We start from the raw sequence: 19448 nt of genomic DNA, 5'->3' as shown, positions 1-19448 counted from the left end.
ACAGGTAAATGACATGCTTTCCCATAAACCAGCTTATATGGAGACATTCCCAATGGAGTTTTAAATGCCGTTCTATATGCCCATAAAGCGTCTTCAAGCTTATTTGACCAATCTTTCCTCGAGCGGTTAACCGTTTTCTCTAAAATGAGCTTAATTTCCCGGTTGGCCAACTCCGTTTGGCCATTGGCTTGAGGATGATAAGGGAGTGACTTTTTATGCCTGCATCCATATTTAAGCAACAAAGTGTCAATGATTTTATTGCAAAAATGCTTACCTTCATCGCTTATTATTGCCTTTGGGGACTCCGAATCTGCAAAATATGTTCCGCTTAAGGAACTTAAATACAACTTTAGCATCATTAGTTTGTGAAGGAATGGCCTCCACCCATTTGGAAACATAATCGACTGCTAAGAGAATGTACTTATTATTATATGAACTCGGAAATGGTCCCATAAAATCAATACCCCATACATCAAATAACTCAACTTCCAAGAACGTAGTCAGGGGCATTTCATTTTTTCGAGATATATTTCCAGTTCTTTGGCATGCATCACAATTTTTAACATATTCCCTAGCATCTCGGTACATAGTTGGCCAATAAAATCCTGATTGCCATACCTTTGCCACCGTTTTTGAAGTACTGAAATGACCACCTGTTTCAAGGTTATGACAATGATATAAAACATTATGTACCTCATCTTCAGGAATACATCTACGTATCATACCATCAGCACAATGTCTGTATAGCAATGGTTCCTCCCAAAAGTAACTTTTGACGTCATGTAAGAATTTCTTCTTTTGATGATAATTAAACCCCTTTTGAATCTCTCCACTGACCAAGTAGTTAGCAAAATCTGCATACCATGGAGAATTTCTAAGTGCTAGGACAAACTCATCCGGAAAATTCTCTTGAATTGGAACCTGATCTTTGATTGGGATATATTCCAAACGTGATAAATGATCTGCAACTAGATTCTCCGATCCCTTTTTGTCTTTTATCTCCACATCAAATTCCTGCAATAAAAGAATCCACCGAATTAGTCTAGGTTTTGCATCCTTCTTATGCAGCAAATATTTAAGAGCTGAATGGTCCGTATATATAATGACTTTAGATCCTACTAAATAGGATCTAAATTTGTCCAAAGAAAATATCACTGCCAATAGCTCTTTTTCTGTCGTTGCATAATTGAGTTGTGCCTCATTTAGCAACTTGCTAGCATAGTAAATGACGTGCAATCGTCCTTCTTTCTTTTGTCCCAAAACTGCTCCAACTGCATAATCACTTGCATCACACATCAATTCAAATGGTATTGACCAATCGGGTGAAGTTATAATTGGGGCCGAAATCAATTCCTTCTTCAACCTTTCAAATGCAACCAAACAATTGTCATTAAATTGAAAAGGAGTATCTTTACATAATAAATCACATAATGGCTTTACTATTTTAGAAAAATCTTTAATAAAACGTCTATAAAAGCCAGCATGTCCTAAAAAACTCCTTATCCCCTTGACATTGCTTGGGGGTGGCAATTTTTCGATGACTTCTATTTTGGCTTGATCCACCTCAATTCCCTTGGAGGAAATCTTATGTCCTAAGACAATTCATTCTTTTACCATAAAATGACATTTCTCCCAATTCAGTACAAGATTTGTTTCCTCGCATCTCTGCAAAATCAATTCCAAATTATGAAGACACTGATCAAAAGATGAACCATACACAGAAAAATCATCCATAAATATCTCCATAATTTTCTCAATATAATCAGAAAAAATAGCCATCATGCATCGTTGAAAAGTTGCAGGAGCATTGCATAAACCAAATGGCATTCTTCTAAAGGCAAAAGTGCCATAAGGACATGTAAATGTGGTCTTTTCTTGATCCTCTGGAGCTATAGCTATTTGATTATATCCTGAAAAACCATCAAGAAAACAGTAAAATTCATATCCAGCTATTCGCATGTGATGGCCAACCCTAACCCCAATATTGTTTATTTTAATTTCTGATGGACCCAAATTGATAAATACACAAAATTCACTATGTAACGTGAGTAACGTCACTCCATATGAATAAAGACAATTCATGTTCATTAAAAAAAAGATAAAATTTGTTAAAGAGAGAGAGAGTGAGAGACAGACCATAACAATAAAATAATTTGAATTTGTTAAAAAAAAGATAAAATTTATTAGAAGAGGGAGGTTCTTTATTGTTAGTTGTTGAACTTGGACAAGCATGAATAATTCATGGAAACAATATAAAAAGCATTCATATTTTTTAGTTAATACTAATTTTGAAAAAACTAATATATTCCATTTTATCATGAACAAATATTTTGTTTCTTGTAATGTTAATGATAAAATATTTGAATTTGTTAAAAAAAAGATAAAATTTATTAGAAGAGAGAGGTTCTGTCGGGCTTTTTTTATCAATGCAAGTTTAATTCCGATTTTACACCCGTTGGACTGCAAGTATACAGGTCGCAATTATAGTACAAGATGTGTATCTGGTCGATCCCACGAGGAGCAATTTAAACAATTACTAAACCCTTGTTCTCTCTATTATTTAGACTTACAATTAATTTGAGCAGAGAAAGTCTAATGCTGTAATCTACAAATCTGAGATACAAATCTAGTTTAACAAATGCTGAATGCAAATAGAGAAATTTCACTTAAGGAAGATTCTAGGGATGTAGATTCCACTTATGGCATAAACTACACAAATGAATGGATTTACTTGTTGCTATTATTCTTGCTTAACCAGAGATTTATTTCCAAGATTACCAAGTCTCATTTTCATGATGAAATGGCCTAGAGCAATATAGATTTCCCTATTTTCATGGTGAAATACTACTACTACTCCGTTTTATTTCATGAAATGCTCAATAATCCACCTAAGTGTATCTCTATTTTCATGAACATACAACTCAAGCTCTACTCATGTGTTTCAATTGTTATTACCAATTCTCATTGAATAATAACACTATAAACATGCTATTGGTGATCAATCAATAACAAGTGATAACAGCTACACAAGTAGACAAATTAATACAAGATATAACAAATGTAAATCACATTCAATTAGTATTATTTAGCCATAAGTTTCATCTACTCCCTAGATGAAGGAGTTTAGCTACTCATGAATGATTTAACAATCAAACTCACAAGTTTATTAATGCAAAACATCATAAAGTACAAGTATAAGAAAGATAAAAGAAAGCTTAGCCAATTGAAGGTGAAGCTCTCCAATTCCTGCTATGCTCTCGCACAATATGATTACAAGTGAAACTCTCTAAAAAATGCTTCTCCAAGTACTCCTATCTAGAGAGAAAAAAATGTTACAAAATAGAAAACTAGCTACGTATGGTAATGCCAGGCTTCTCCCCTGTGTTTCTGCATAAAAGGTGGTAGAAATTCCATTCCTCTCACTTCATAATTTCCTCCACTCAGATTTTGTAAAAAGAAGTCAAAGATATGATGTTTCCTTTTGTCCACACTCATTTGGTCTTCTCTTTTATTGCAGAAGCATGTGCCACCGATTTCTGTCCCTCAAAATAGCTGGAAAAGTTGTGATAAAGGTAAAGAAAAACGGTTGTGCCACTTGCTGAAGAGAGAGACAGATCCGAGCCACGGATCCGAGGGCTGAAGAATGGATCCGAGCTCGGATTATAGGATCCGAGGACTTCCCATGATGGATCCGAGGTCGGATCGTCCTGACCTCGGATACACTCCGCCAGAAGTACAGACGAGGGGTCGGATCCCTCTTGTACACACGGATCCGAGCTCGGATCCGTGTTGAGCATTTTTCCAGTTTTTTCACTTCTTCCCTTTTTCTACATTTTTGCTCCCAATTTCTTGTGTACTTTGTCCTCTGGAAGACCCTGACATTTCTTTCAACTTGTGCATGAATTTCATACATCAATTACCTTCACAATTTCACAAAATTAACGCATTAATCCACTCATTTATCAATTTCTTAACCCTTAAACAATATTTAAGCAATTATCACCAAAAGAGTTCAAATATGGCTTTAATCTTCTCAAAACATACCAAAAATTCATGCCAAATTCGTACAAAATGTGCGTTAAATATTCACTTATCAGGTTCTTTTTTGTTAGTTGCTGAACATGGACAAGCATGAATAATTCATGGAAACAATATAAAAAGCATTCGTATTTTTTAGTTAATATTAATTTTAGAAAAACTAATATATTCCATTTTTTCATGAACAAATATTTTGTTTCTTGTAATGTTAATGATATAGTCTCTCTCTCTCTCTCTCTCTCTCTCTCTCTCTCTCTCTCTCTCTCTCTCCTCTTCATTTATTATTTTTAATGAACACGAATTATTGTTTGTTCATTTGGAGTGACTTTACTTAGTAGATTTTAATTGTTACATCATAAATTCATTAATGCTACTAGAAATAAAATATTTATTTGTGATAAAATAGAACATACTAATGTTCTAAAAAGAATGTTAAATTAAAAAGTAAGAATAATTTGATATCATTTTCATGAATTATTCATGCTTGCCCAAGTTCAACAACTAATCAAAACAAAATGAAAACAGAAAAACAAGTGGCCTAAATTGAACCTGGCCCTGGTCATTCTACTTTTAAACAACATTTATATTATTTTCCTTGTAATTGAGTAAATCTATTGAAATATTACTATATTCACATACTGTCTATCGAAAGACAATAAACAAACTCTCTCTCTCTCTCTCTCTCTCTCTCCCTCTCTGTGTGTTAATTGTTCGACATATTTCTTAAATTAAAAGGAATTGCAATTTGCAAGTGAAGCTGATGTTAAACAAAATTTTATTTTTTTTCTTAATTTTATCTAATTTTGTTGTATGATTAGTATTCTCCATATACTTCTTGTAATTTTTATAGTATTTCTTAAATATTTAAAAAAAATTAAAATATGTGAGATTTACATTCCATGTGTCGGAGCTTTAGACCCTCCCGAATGGACACAAAAATAGTCTTGACCAATGCCTTTGCCATGGACAATGCTTTAGTAACGATAGTTATGGTAACGAAACAATTTTTACCTGATATAACAGGTTGTTGCACATTTAGCGACCATTTGATTACTAGCTAGATCATCCGCCTAAATAGGATAACACTTAAAAATAAGAAAGTAAGTTTCCCATCTAAAATAGTAAGTTAACAGTAAAAAATTAGTAACTTTTATATCTCAAAAGGTAAATTAGAATAAATATTAAACTTACTTTTTAAATAAATAAATTACTACTTTATATCCCAAACTCACTTTTTAGAGAGTAAGTTTAGTCCAAGTAATAATAATCTTTTACACATAGATAGTAATTCTTTCTGATAACATGGTAAATTTGATTAATTATCAAAACTTACTGATTTATGGGACAAATGTACTATTTTACTTTAAAACTTATCTCAAACTAGTACTAGAAAGTTTATTTGAAATAATGATAAGATGTTTTATTAAAGATTAATACTTAGTATCTTAGTTAATTAGTAAGTACTCGTAATATACCTACATAACACATGATTATAGGTATAATTTAAAAAAAAAATTGTATTTATATATTTTAAAATACTTTGAAAAATAGTTTGACTTTTCACATAACCTTGTAAAATATGTAATAAAATTTTGTCGTATTATACGTTTTTAATCATTTTCAATTTTTAAAAAGTTTGAAAGTTTGGATAACAATAACAACAAATCTTCCTAGTTATATATAGAATATCACTTGTTTATATATCACAATTTTTATAATTTAACACCTATGAATATAATAAGATGATAAAGTTTTCATAAATTTACATTTGGGACACAAGAAATAATAAGAGTTAAAGCCCAAACAAAATGAGAAATAATATAACGATAAAAATGACAAAATTAGTAGAACAATTAATATAAGAAAATCAGTATGATCTGGACTTTTTTCCTTGGGAGATTGTTCATAAAAATGTGATCCAACAATTAAATGAAAATCACATGCATGTATATATCTATCGTATAATTTAAATTAAATTCAGTTCACGTATAAAACGGTCCTAAAATAATTAGCACACTATGATACAATGTTATTTTAACAACAAATTTTTTTTTACTAAAAGTCTCAAATATCCATGACATACATATATGAGGGATATTTTACCATATTTGTATCTCACATCTAATCATTAAAGTTAATTTGAGGAAGAATATTTTTGATAATAGAATTATTTTGAATTTAGTTAACAAGTTGAGATTTTTTAAACAATAAAAGCGAAATATTTTGGGAACTTAGTTGTTTATTTTCCCATAATTAAAAATTGCTATATTTTAGCAATTTTTGCCATTGACTTTTCATTTCTAGACTATTTTTATCACTGTAAAATTAGTTTTATTAACAATAATTGAAGTTCCATTAATCCGAGGATTGGCATTCTATTGCTATTATTTTAAATGTAAATATTTAACCTAAAATAATAGTTACTTGAAAAAAAGGAAATAGGTGCTCAATTGATTGTGGTGTAAAATATTAGTATACTATTAACTGGAGCTTGAAATGGAATGAAATTTATTTAGCATTTTACTGCTAACGACTTTGACACCATTTAATGGTTAAAAAAAAAATAAAAGGGACGTAGAGATTGAGATTGGTTCCTTGGTGTGAAAAAGGAGAGTTCCTCTAAAGTAACGCTGCGTCAAATTCTGGATGCACATGAAATTAGAAATGTGATAGCTTTGCAATTCATTCTCATTCGTTATGAATTTCTTCGATTCTATATAGAATCGCAATTTTTTTTGTTCGACTCGAAAATATTCTCTTTTTGTCATACTGATGGCTTTTGCTCTTAAGATTATCTGCATGTTGGTGGTTAGTAATATTGATGAGGTTAGAGGTCATCGAAAATGTTACCAATTTCAAGAGAAATTATGTATTGTAAAAATGGTTTAATAATTTTCTACTAAACATAACTACCGCATACAAAAGGAAAAGGTATTTGATTTTATTTTTCTTTGATTAGAAGAACTTGTACTAGTAATAAAGGAAATAGTGATAGTGGTGTGCATTTCAAATTAACAATCAATGTACATCCCTAAAGTCGGTTTTCGGGGATATTAGGCAGGCTCGCCCCACGTCTATGGTATTTGCCTCTATTTGGCATTCCCGCATTCTTGTGAAAGTTTCATTTTTCATGTTGAGATTACTTCTGGGAAGGATTCCGATACCAAATCAGTTATGCAAACTGGGTTTCCATTTACCTTCCAAATGCTTTTGTTATTCTGCGGCATGTGAGGAGTCTATTGAACATTTATTTTCCAATGGCCACATAGCGACGGTAATATGGAATTATTTTGGAGGTCTATGTGGATTGAAATTTTCAGGATCTTTCTTACGAGCTCGCATAGTAGGTTGGTGGTTGCGATCACATGACTATGAGCTACGATGGTTTATTGACCGCATTCTTCCAAGTGTAGTTTGCTGGCAGATTTGGAAGGCGAGTAATAAAGCAATGTTTGAGGGTATCCAGATGCGATCGTCGGCCATTTGCCAAGCCATCTTCGCGGAAATCCAGACTATGGTGGGAATACATTTCAAAAAGGTTATTCGACTGCAATCATTTTGTTAGTTGTATGATTGGACGATTCCTTCTGCTGGGAGACAAAAGAGACAGGAAGGTATATACTTAATACGGATGGCTGTGCTAAAGGTAATCCAGGAGTGGGTGGAGGTGGTGGTGTTCTTCGGGATTCAACTGGTTTACTAATGATTGCCTTCTCGGCCTACTTGGGAGAAACTACAAGTCTCCGCGCAGAGGCTCGATCTCTTCTAATTGGCCTTCAAATATGTATACATAAGGGCTTCGAAGACATATGTGTACAATCGGATTCATTGGTTTTAATTGGGATCATTCAGCGTCGTACTCAGTGTCCGTGGCAAATTCGAAGAGAAGTTAACCAGATTTGGAAGCTAGTAGAAGATCCTGCTAGATTTTCACACTGCTATCGGGAAGCTAATACAGTTGCTGATGCTTTGTCTAATGTGGGTATATCTCATCCATAGCAACAAATCAAGGTTTACGATACCTTTAGTATGTTCCCAAGACTGGCTCGTGGAGCAATCTGTTTGGACAGATTAGGAATGCCTTCAATTCAGAAAATAACGAATATGTAAGAGGAATATTTTGTATTCAATCCCATGAATAAATAAAAATATATTATTAAAAAAAAATCAATGTACACATGATTACAGTAATTTTTTAGTCAATTAGACTAATATATGCCATAAAGTAGTAAGATTTAGTTATTTGTGAATTAATAATTTTAGTAGTTTACATAACATTCACCTATAAAAAATTATGATTATTATAAAAATGATATTTTATAATAATTTACATACCATTTGCCAATAAAAAAAGGAGTTTGATAGAAATAATATGCATACAAATCCATAATGTAAATGATACAAAGTATATTTGACAGTCACGAAACTTAACAAATGGGTAAATTTACTATACTCTTCAAAGATTGTGCTAGGTTAATACAACTTTAATATTTATACTTGTGACCCAGAATATAAATTTATTAAAACTTTTACCATTTTATTAAATTCATAGGTATTAATATATGAAAATTGTGATGTATAAGTAAGTGCTATTTTATATGCTACTCGAAAGATTTGTTGTTATTGTAATACAACTTTAACTTTTATACTTGTAACCCAGAAAATAAATTTATTAAAACTTTACCATTTTATTATATTCATAGGTATTAATATATGGAAATTGTGATGTATAGATAAGTGCAATTCTATACATAACTTGAAAGATTTGTTGTTATTGTCATCCAAACTTTCTAACCTTGCACAAATTAAAAAATAATTCAGAATTTATAATATGACAAATTATTCTTACATATTTTATAAGGTCATGTGCAAAAAAACTAGTTTTCATAGTATATTTAAAATGTTTAAAACATATAACATTTATAAATGATACGTACAATTATGTATCATACATTTACATTACGAGTAATTACTAACTATAATACTAAGTTTTAATCATTAATAAAAAAATCTTAGCATTATTTCAAATAAACTTCCTAATACTTGTTTCATATAAGTTTTTTAAGTAAAATAGTAAATTTATACCACAAACTAGTAAGTTTTGACCATTAACCAAATTTACTATTCTATCAACAAGATTTACTATTAATCTATAAAAATTTACTATTACTTGAACTAAACTTACTCTCCAAAAAGTAAGTTTCGGATATAGAGTAGTAATTTATTTCAAAAAAAAATAAGTTCCATATTTTTTCCAATTTACTTTTTGAGACATAAAAGTTACTAATTAATCAAGTTAAATTACTATTTTTTATGTGAAACTTACTAACCAAATTTTTAGGTATTATCTTATTTAGATAACCAGTCCAACAGGTAATTAAATGATGGCTAAAAGTATTTTTATCTGTTATATCAGGTAAAAATAGTTTCGTTATCAGAATGATTGTTACTTTAGACTTTTCCCTTTGCCTTTTCGAACAATGGCGTGCATTACCTCTTTGAAAGTCTTCAAATGTTTGGTTTGTTGGCAAACTAAACCAAGTAATTAAGTTCTAAGAGTTTAATTTATTGCAGTCAGGTTTCCACTATTTTTTTTTTATAGTAGAAGAGGGGTTGGATTTGAGAATTAGGGAGGAGTTAATTGGATTTGTATCCAAAACTTCAAATTTTTAGGTCTCAACCTTAGGTACTAAACTAAAGCTTCTACCAAATTTACAAAATCTCCTATGAGGTTTTTTATAGTATCACTGGACAACCTCAAATTTTAAACTTTCTTTTTTGGAAAAAATAAAATAAAATATTTTAAGTTTTTGTAATATTTGTTAATCCATTTCAAAATATAGTATTGAAAAACTCATTTTTAGAGAGAATATAATCTCATTCCAAAATTTTTCTTTTCTTGTGGTCTCTTAGGGTGCATTTGATAAAACTGAAGTCTGAAGTCTGAAATCTGAAATCTGAATCCATTAAATTATTGAATTGTTAAATATTAAATCTAATACATTTAAGTGCATATCACATTCAGTGATAAGTGAATAACTTATCACATAATTTTGGGAGCAAGTTTTGTTTAGGAAATTCAATGCCACTTAATTAATTTAGATGTTTAATCTTTGGTTATCAAACGATCTAAATATGTTAAAATCTGAATCCATTAAGTATAAGTGCTGAATTGAATCATCAATCAGGGGTGATTTATAAAATTGTCCCTTTTGTATTTACTGGTTGGTGATTTTTTTGGCAATTTCTTATCATAATGGTTTTTTATTTTATAAATCAAGTTAGCCGTAAATAGAGGACTTCTTAACATAGTCTGCAAAAAATTCTGAGAGTCCTTGGAGACCATTCTTGGGTCTTATCGTTGTGAGACTTTTTTCCTTTTTTTTTTTGAGATTTTAATGCTATTATTGTGAGTTGTTGATTATTCTTTCTCTCCCATATATACTTTGTGCGAGACTGCTATCCCTTCAATACTGTAGTCCTGCTCGTAAATATCCTTATACTATATAAGAATGAGTTTGGGTCAAAGAATGACTTTGAATTTCAACCGCAAGAGTAGGGGTATTTTGGGATTGTGAGGTTGTTTTGAGTGTAGTTATAGTATTGGGTACTACTTTAGATAGCATGTGTATTATTGTGTTTACTGAAATGTCCTTGTATTCTAAAAGATGCAATGATTATTTGTTCAAAGGTTTGGGTAGTTTGGGAATGTGAGATTATTTGGTCATCTTTTCTACAATGGGTACAACCCATAATAGCTTTTTTATTGGTGTAATTATTTAAATGTCCTTGCATAGACATTCATTTTGATTTGTATCAATTATTACTGTTACTTTGCTATTATAATTTGAAGAACTTCAAACTTCATTTCATCTCAATTAAAGCAAGGACAATGTGGTTTATTAAGGAATTTATGATTGAACATTAGTTTCAACTTCAATTCTTCAAATGTCTGCCCCTTCACATTCTTCCGTTATGTTCCTTTCATCTTCCGATAAATACTTATTTGTTTTGCCATTGTACTTTAGATTTCAATATGGTTCTCTAGTGAAATTATTCTTGGTAGTTCAACTTGAGGTGAGGTTTCATTCTTTTTTTTTAATGGTATAATTTGCTTTGTAAAATCGTAATTTCTATTGTTAGCTAAATGTTTTCATTCCAAAATTGGATACTCTGTTAGTACAATTTAATGTTAAAATTATTGTTTCCCCACAAAGTTGGTTGTTCTATACAATTAAAATGATGTGGTTTTGTTGGAATAAGTTTGGAGATACAAAACTTTCTCTTTTGGTCTACTTACATGGTGGAGGCTTTTTTATCAAATCTGCCTTCTTTCCTACATATCACGCGCACTTTAATGTAGTAGTTGCAGAAACTGGTGTTGTAGCAGTTTCAATTAACTCTCAGCTCACCCCTGAGTATCCTTTGCCTATTGCTTATGAAGATTCTTAGATTGCAGTCAAATGGGTTGCCCCTCATTCAAATGGCGAGGGTCCTGAGGTATGGCTTAGGGATTATGCTAGCTTTGATAGGGTGTTTTTTGGTGGGGATAGTGCTGGTGGCAATTTAACACATAACATGGCATCAAGGGTTTGGCTGGAGATACTAGACGGCTTGATATGATTTTTCTCAATTGTCCTTATTTTTGGGGGGAGTTAATTAAATTACAGGTAAAGGCCTATGTTAAGGGCATTTGGCATTATATTCACCCAAAATCTACGGGGGTTGATGATCCATTGCTGAATCCTCGGATGGAACCAAACCTTTTGAGGCTAAGCTTTGTCGTTGCAAAAAAAGTTGGCTACTTTCATCAACAAGAATGTTGTGTAGATGCATCTTTAAATGGATAATCACTTTGTTTATTGCCATTAATCATTTGGGTATCTGTTTAAAGTTCATTTAGTCTTGTTAATGAAAAGCTCATATACAAGTATTTGTTTCAAAATATATGAACTGAGCAAGATAGCATGCATAATTTCCTTCTTCATCTTCCAGTATACATTAGATATTTTGTTACTTCATATTGTTACTCAATGTGCGTGAGTTTTTTGATATTCGCTTGAACTACCGTAAAATCTTCTTTAACCACAAGCACCAAACACCTGTGCGATGTGCGGACATTCCCCTCCTAGTACTACATATAATAAGAACTCTACTCTACAAATTTGAGTTCTACTAATACGTGTCACATATACTAAATAAACTATCAATTTGTTTCATATGTTTATTTAACCTATTTTATGTTTTGATATTTAACCATCAATTCTATCTTTAAAAAATTTAAATATTCAACACTGAAAACTGGAAAGCTGTACATGAATAATTGCTCAAAAGAATATTTTCTCAACAGATAATATTTAAATTCATGCTCGTATTTCACAAAATTCGCGTTTAAAAAACTTGTTTTTATTTTAATGTAAATTACGCTAACCCCCCTCTAATTTCTACAAAAGTTAGGAACCTCCCTTCTTAATTTCAAAACAACAAAGACTTTCCTTATCGTTAATTTCTATCTACATTGCATCTATGGTAGATTTGACACTACAATTTTACCCTTATCTTTCTTATTCATGTTCTTCGTATTAAGCAAAAGAAAATTATTAAGAAAAAATTTTTAATTCTCTCCCAAAAGGAAGTAAAAGTAAAAAAAGAGAATTTCATTGATGAAAATTGAGGACCTAATACTTGTAATTTTTTTAATTTTTTTATTTTCACCGATCAAAATAAAAGAGGTAGGCATGTACATTTATTCCTACAATAAAAGTTATATAAAAATAATGGTGTTTCCAACTGTATATTTATCAAATTCTTTAATATTATGAAATCCCAACTTATATACACTTGAACATGAGATAACAGAACTATGACATCAAATAAGTTGCAAAGCTGAGTTAGAAAAAAGTATTCTAAATATACGTTTAAAAATATAAGCACTTAATCTAGCAATGAAAATAGTTGATGGGGGCTAACTTTTATGGCATACATATAATTAAGTGTCATCAACTTTTTTACAACCATAAATTTTGACGAAAAGAAAAACTAGCTCACCCTTTTTCTTATTTTTTTTTGAAATATCTACTTATGTCATTATAAGGACATATTGGGGACATTGAAATGAATTTATGGCAAAATTGATTATTTTCTGTCCCTTAATTGAGGCTAGGGGAGGTTTTTGATGTTATCAAACAAACAAGAAGGGAGGTTACTGTTATTATTAAATCAAGAAGGAAGGCTTTTGATTTTTACAAGAACTGGAAGGGAGCTTAGTGCAATTTACCCTTTATTTTGTACTGCATTCAGATGGTTTGCAAATTTACCCGTGCAAATTTTATTCTTATCCACCACGTAAATATGTAAAAAAAAAACAATAAGAAAACAAAACTGCCAAATAGCATCCAAGACATTTTACACTAAATACACATCTTTTCAATGCTTTTCCACTTTCCAATGTTTATTGCGAGTTTGAATCTAAGCAAATATATTGCAGTTCTGCCTCTAAACAATTTCAAAAGAATATAACTGACACTATAGTTTTGTAAAAAAAAGCTAAAACTAAAATGAGGAGAACTAAGCTACTGCTACTGCTATGGGACTTCGGACATTGTGGATGCTATTAGCATCATTCCAAGTGTACCATCCAAACTGGAACATATATGTGGTGAACTTTCACCAGCATCCTCCGTATCCTCTGCTTTTATTGAAATACTGAAACTTTTCTTCTCACCATACCTGTTAAAATACAAAATCGGTTTAGAAATGTGGACCGAGATGCCAACTGGAGGCTTCACTGAAGAAAAGTAGACACTTTTGCTACTGCTGCCAACACATGCCACTGTTCTCTTTATAACCACCGTTCCATTGAGTTTTGGAACAGCAACTGATGGGTAATTGAGGTTGTGTGGTGGAGGTGGATTCTTGGGGCAACTGAAGTTGAGTTTTAAATTCTTGAGATTGTATCCAATACTGCATAGGTGTAGAAGATAGTCTTTCATATGAAGCATCATAAACAAGTCCAGGATCTGCTGCCTTAGATGGCCTAAAGTGACCTGATCCGTATAGGAAGGGATTTGCTTCATTTCCAGATGCATCAGTTACTGGCTTACCCACGTTGTTCAATACTCCAGCTGCAAGTTCAGAATGTTGAAACATTAGACATGTATTGAATTTTTCTTTTCCCAAATCATATGTAATATTGTCGAATTCATAACATTTTTACAAAACATAAAGGTTTGGAAGTTTTGAACTTCTAATGGATATGAAAAGTGTCAGGTTGATCAATGCAGAGGCCCTTCCTGGGCCTGGACACGTGGCAGCCGAGGGTGACCCGAGTTGGGCTTGGAACCCGGGCCCATGGGGAACCAGCCCAGGACACGCGGCGGCTAGGGTTCCGCGGGGCTCCAGAGAGCTATCCCGCAGAGGGCGGGGAGAATCCCCCTCAGCGCGGGACTGGGAGCTATCCAGGGCAAGTTCCGAAACGTACGGAGGTCGGACTCCTCGGTAGGTATAAACAGTAACGCACAATGACTGCGCAAGGGACACTCACTGATTTCCGGACAATCACTCTCGACCGTTTACTTCCCGTGAACCTCACTCACCGGAAAATTAACTTGACCGTCGGAGTGCCCTCGGGGACGACCTTGGGGCCCCTGTCAGTTCACTCTCCTGTTTATCTTTCAGGCTTAGGACGCGCTCTTTCCATCATCAATCCGAGCTCATCAGGTCAGTTCGGTCCGGGGAAGTTCCGTGCTTCTTCAGTTGGCGCCGTCTGTGGGAACGAAGGTACGAGTATTTGCGTTGATGGCGAGAACGCGTTCCAAGCGAACCGTGGATAACACTGATCCCGGAGCCGATGAGGGGTCCCGGCGAATGGAGACCGAGGCGGCCCGAGGCGCCGGGGGCTCGGCCCTTTCAGGGGAACGGAGACAGCAGATCTATCAGTTTGTAACCGAGAACCTCCCCATGCTGGAAGACATAATCCGGCAGACGAAGGAGGGGGGTGAGGCCGGGGGTGCGCAGACCTCTAAGGCGAAAGGGAAGGAGAGGGAGTCGCCCCCCATTCCCTCGGAGGACGAGTCACGAGACCAGCCCCCCAGGAGGAAACGACCGCGGACTCCTCCCAGGCCGCGTGCCTCGGTGATCGGGGACAGTGAGAGATATTCTCGTGACCGGTCCGCTGGGGGCCGACCGAGGAATCCCTCCTCGTGGAAGCTTACGCGGAACGAGTCGGAGCGCTCCCCCGCCCGATCTATCAAGAGCCGGCCGCGAGACCCTCCCCAATGGCAGCCCGTCCAGAACGAGCAGCAGATCCTGCGTCCACAACTATACGAGGACAACTACGTAGCCTCGCCCTTCACCCGAGAGATAGAGGACTACCCGTTACCTTGGAGGTTTAAAATCCCGAACATCGAACTGTACGATGGTTCGACTGACCCGAAAGACCACATCTCGTTCTTCCTGACGCACATGCGTCTACAAACCGCCGCGGATGCACTCTGTTGCAAGACCTTCCCCATGTTTCTGAAGAGTAAGGCCCGGCTCTGGTTCCAGGGCCTGGCACCGGGGTCTATCCGGAGTTTCACCGAATTGGCCAAACAGTTCACCGCCCAATTCGTCTCCTCGAAAACTTACTCGAAAAACGCGGCTCACCAAGCAGAAGCCGAACAAGTCCCTGAAGAATTTCATGACTCGCTTCAACACTGAGAGCCTGCAGATCCGGGACAAGGATGAGAAAGTAGTGATAGCCGCCTTCATGAACGAGCTAAGGGTGGAGGAGCTCTACTATAAGCTTGCCGAACAGCCCCCCAAAAATCTGGAAGAGCTCCTGACCCGGGCTCACGCCGCCGCCAATGCGGAGGAGGCCGCCCGCCTGAAGAGAGAGTCAGATCGAGAGCTCGGAAATCGGAGAGGACGGGAAAACCCTCCTGAAACCAAGGACGGCCAGGCCAGAAAGAACGTCTTCGATCGCCTCTCCAAGGATAAAGCCCCCGCTCAACCGCCACTCCCGAAAAAAGGGTATACCCCCCAGACTCGACCCAGGGCACAGATCCTGGCCGTAATGGAGGCAGAGGGTCTAGGAGGACGGCCGCCCAAGATGGGGACGCCCCGGAATAAAAGGAACCAGGACCGGTACTGTGCCTTCCATCGAGATGTAGGGCATGATACGGAGGGATGCTGGGCCTTGCGGAAGGAGATTGAAGACCTGATCCAGCGCGATTTCTTGGGGCGGTTTGTGCAGCCAGGTCGGTTTGACCAGGAGCCGGGACGTACCTACCGCGGAGAGAGGGGCGAAGGCTACCGCCGCGACCGATCTGAGCGGCGTGACGCAGCTCTAGATCACTGCCCCGACCAGGGCACTCAGAACTTGGCGGGGGTGATAAACACCATAGTCGGGGGTCCCACGGGGGGAGACAGCCATACAGCCCGGAAGAACAGGCGACCTCCCCCAGACGGAGATGATTCGCTGAAGCGTCTGCGCATGGACGAGAAGATCACCTTCGGACCAAGGGACGCGGTTCCCTTGGCATCCGGAAATCATGAGGCCATCGTAATAGACATCGTCACCAATAATTACCGGGTGAAGAAAGTGTACGTCGATCAGGGAAGTGCAGTGGACATCCTGTTCTACAGGGTATTCAAGGAGCTCGGCCTGAAAAATGGACAGCTAACCCCTGTTCGGACACCTCTAGTAGGCTTTACCGGACCACCCATCAATCCGGAGGGGATGATCACCCTGATGGTCACAGTAGGTCAGGCACCCAGATGCCGGACCATCCCCGTCAACTTTGTGGTGGTCAAGCAGCCATCCCCGTACAACATATTCGTAGGTCGGCCCGCTTTGAATGCCCTCCGAGCGATTCCCTCATCGCTCCACTTTAGCGTCAAATTCCCCACCCCGAGAGGAGTTGCCGAGATGAATGGAGATTCGGAGGTGGCCCGAGTTTGTTACTTAGCCATGCTCCGGGGACACGAGAAGGTGGTCGCTCAGGCGACCAGTTTGGAGCCTTACATCCCGGGGGAGGAGGATCGGCAACTGGGCACTCAGGACGAGATCGAGGAGTTCCCATTGAAGGAGGACAGGCCTGACCAGGTAATCCGTATCGGTGCGTCGCTACCGCCCAAAGAGAAGGATGACTTGAAGGCCCTCCTGAGGGAGTACATCCAGGTTTTCGCTTGGACAGTAGAGAACTTGCCTGGGATTCCGACTGACCTGGTCGTCCACCACCTCAACATAGACCCCCGCTTTAAGCCGGTGAAACAGAAGAAGAGGAACTTCGCTCCAGAGAGAAATGAGGTAATCAGGAAGGAGGTCGGTAAACTGCTGGAATCCGAAATCATCATGGAAGTCTACTACCCGACCTGGTTAGCCAACCCTGTCCTGGTAAAGAAGGAGAACCAGTCCTGGAGGATGTGCGTTGACTTTACAGATCTCAATAAAGTCTGCCCGAAGGACTGCTTCCCCCTGCCGAGAATCGACAGGTTAGTAGATGCTACTGTTGGTTTTGACGTTTTGTGTTTCCTGGATGCTTTCAAGGGATACCACCAGATAGAGATGGCTGAGGAGGATCGGAAAAAACTTCGTTCATCACCGAGGAAGGGACCTACTGCTACCGGACTATGCCATTCGGGCTAAAGAACGCCGGAGCTACTTACCAGCGTTTGGTCAACAAATTGTTCCAGAACCAGATCGGCAAAAACATGGAGGTCTACGTGGACGACATGATCGTCAAGAGCCGAGCAGGACCACAGCTCGTCCCCGACCTGAGGGAGATCTTGAACATCCTCTGGGAAAATCGGATGCGGTTGAACCCGAAGAAGTGCACCTTCGGAGTTAGGTCGGGCCGGTTCCTCGATTTCTTGGTCTCTCGAGAAGGGATCCGGGCTAACCCCGAAAAATTCCAGACCATCATGGACATGACCACTCCACGGAATGTGAAAGAGGTCCAACGACTCGCGGGAAGGATGGCTGCCCTGAACAGGTTTCTCTCACGGTCCGCGGTAAGGAGGCTCCCCTTCTTCCGAATCCTAAAAGCGCCCAAGGACTTTCAGTGAATCGAAGAGTGCCAGAAGGCTTTCACCGACCTGAAGGCGTATTTGGCCGAACTGCCCACCCTGACCGCCCCGGAGCAGGGAGAAACCTTGTTCCTGTACTTGTCCGCTTGCAACGAGGCCGTCAGCGCGATTTTGGTGCGGGAAGACAGGGGGGCTCAGAAGCCAATATATTATGTTAGCCGTGCCTTACAAGGTCCGGAAACGCGGTACACGGCGGCAGAAAAACTAGTTCTCGCCCTGGTGCATGCTGCCCGGAAGCTCCGACCTTACTTCCAGACCCACAGCATTGTGGTCATGACCGATCAGCCCTTGCGACAGATACTCACAAAACCTGAGGTCTCGGGTAGGATGACTAAGTGGGCCGTCGAACTTGCCGAGTACGACATCGGTTACCAGCCCCGCACCGCTATCAAAGCCCAGGCCCTAGCAGACTTCCTCGCCGAAGGAGCCAGTCTGTCCACAACTGAGCCGAGCTCTCTGCCAAAGGAGGCCAGGCCGGAAGAGTCTTGGGTACTGTTCGTGGACGGGGCCTCGAGCAAGGAGGGAAGCGGAGCTGGCCTGCTACTCACCTCGCCCACCGGGGAAGAGCTGACCTATGCGCTCAGGTTCGACTTCCCGGCGTCCAATAACGAGGCCGAGTACGAGGCCCTCTTGACAGGGTTGCGGATAGCCCACCAGATGGGTGTAACCGCGATCAAGGTTCGGAGCGACTCTCAATTTGTATTCAACCAAGTCCGCGGGGAATACGAATCTAAGGAGGATGTCATGAAGAAATATTTGGCCAAGGTACGAGAGGCGAGAACCCTGTTTGACATTTTCGAAATCGAGCGGGTGCCGAGATCACAGAACAAGCGGGCGGACGCCCTGTCGAAATTGGCATCCGCCTCGTTTGCCCACCTTTGCAAGGAAGTCCTAGTTGAGGTGGTCAAACAAAAAAGCATTGATCAGATTCAGGTCCTGGTCATAGACAGCCCGGCATCATGGATGACCCCCATCGTAGATTTCCTCAGCTCGGGAAACCTTCCCGCCAACAAAATCGAAACCCGCCGACTCCAGCTCAGAGCTGCTAAGTACGCCTACGCCGAGGGAACCCTCTACAAGAGGTCTTATTCATCCCCCTGGCTAAAGTGCGTAACTCCTGAAGAAGGCGATTACGTCCTCCGTGAAGTCCACGAAGGATTATGCGCGGCGCATGTGGGGTCCCGGGTACTGGCCAAAAAGTGCCTTCTCCTGGGCTACTATTGGCCCTCGGTGTTCCAAGATGCGGCGGCTCTGATTTAGAAATGCCGAGCATGTCAGGTGCACGCCCCGCTGCGCCACCAACCCACTTGAGAGATGGTCCCCATCCACAGTCCTTGGCC

The 19448-nt window shown here is 38.1% G+C and overlaps 1 protein-coding gene across 1 annotated transcript; it reads left to right on the top strand.

Moving 5' to 3' along the window:
- Positions 1-17733: 17733 nt before the first annotated feature.
- Positions 17734-19368, top strand: LOC140014727 (uncharacterized). The gene is made up of 2 exons (XM_072065835.1): positions 17734-18033; positions 18124-19368. Exons 1-2 carry the CDS (start codon positions 17734-17736, stop codon positions 19366-19368), a joined length of 1545 nt encoding a protein of 514 aa, XP_071921936.1.
- The last annotated feature ends 80 nt before the right edge of the window (positions 19369-19448 follow it).

This window comes from Coffea arabica, chromosome 9e (assembly GCF_036785885.1).
Source record: "Coffea arabica cultivar ET-39 chromosome 9e, Coffea Arabica ET-39 HiFi, whole genome shotgun sequence".
Taxonomy (NCBI): domain Eukaryota; kingdom Viridiplantae; phylum Streptophyta; class Magnoliopsida; order Gentianales; family Rubiaceae; genus Coffea; species Coffea arabica.
This window is presented reverse-complemented; position numbering and strand designations above follow the sequence as displayed.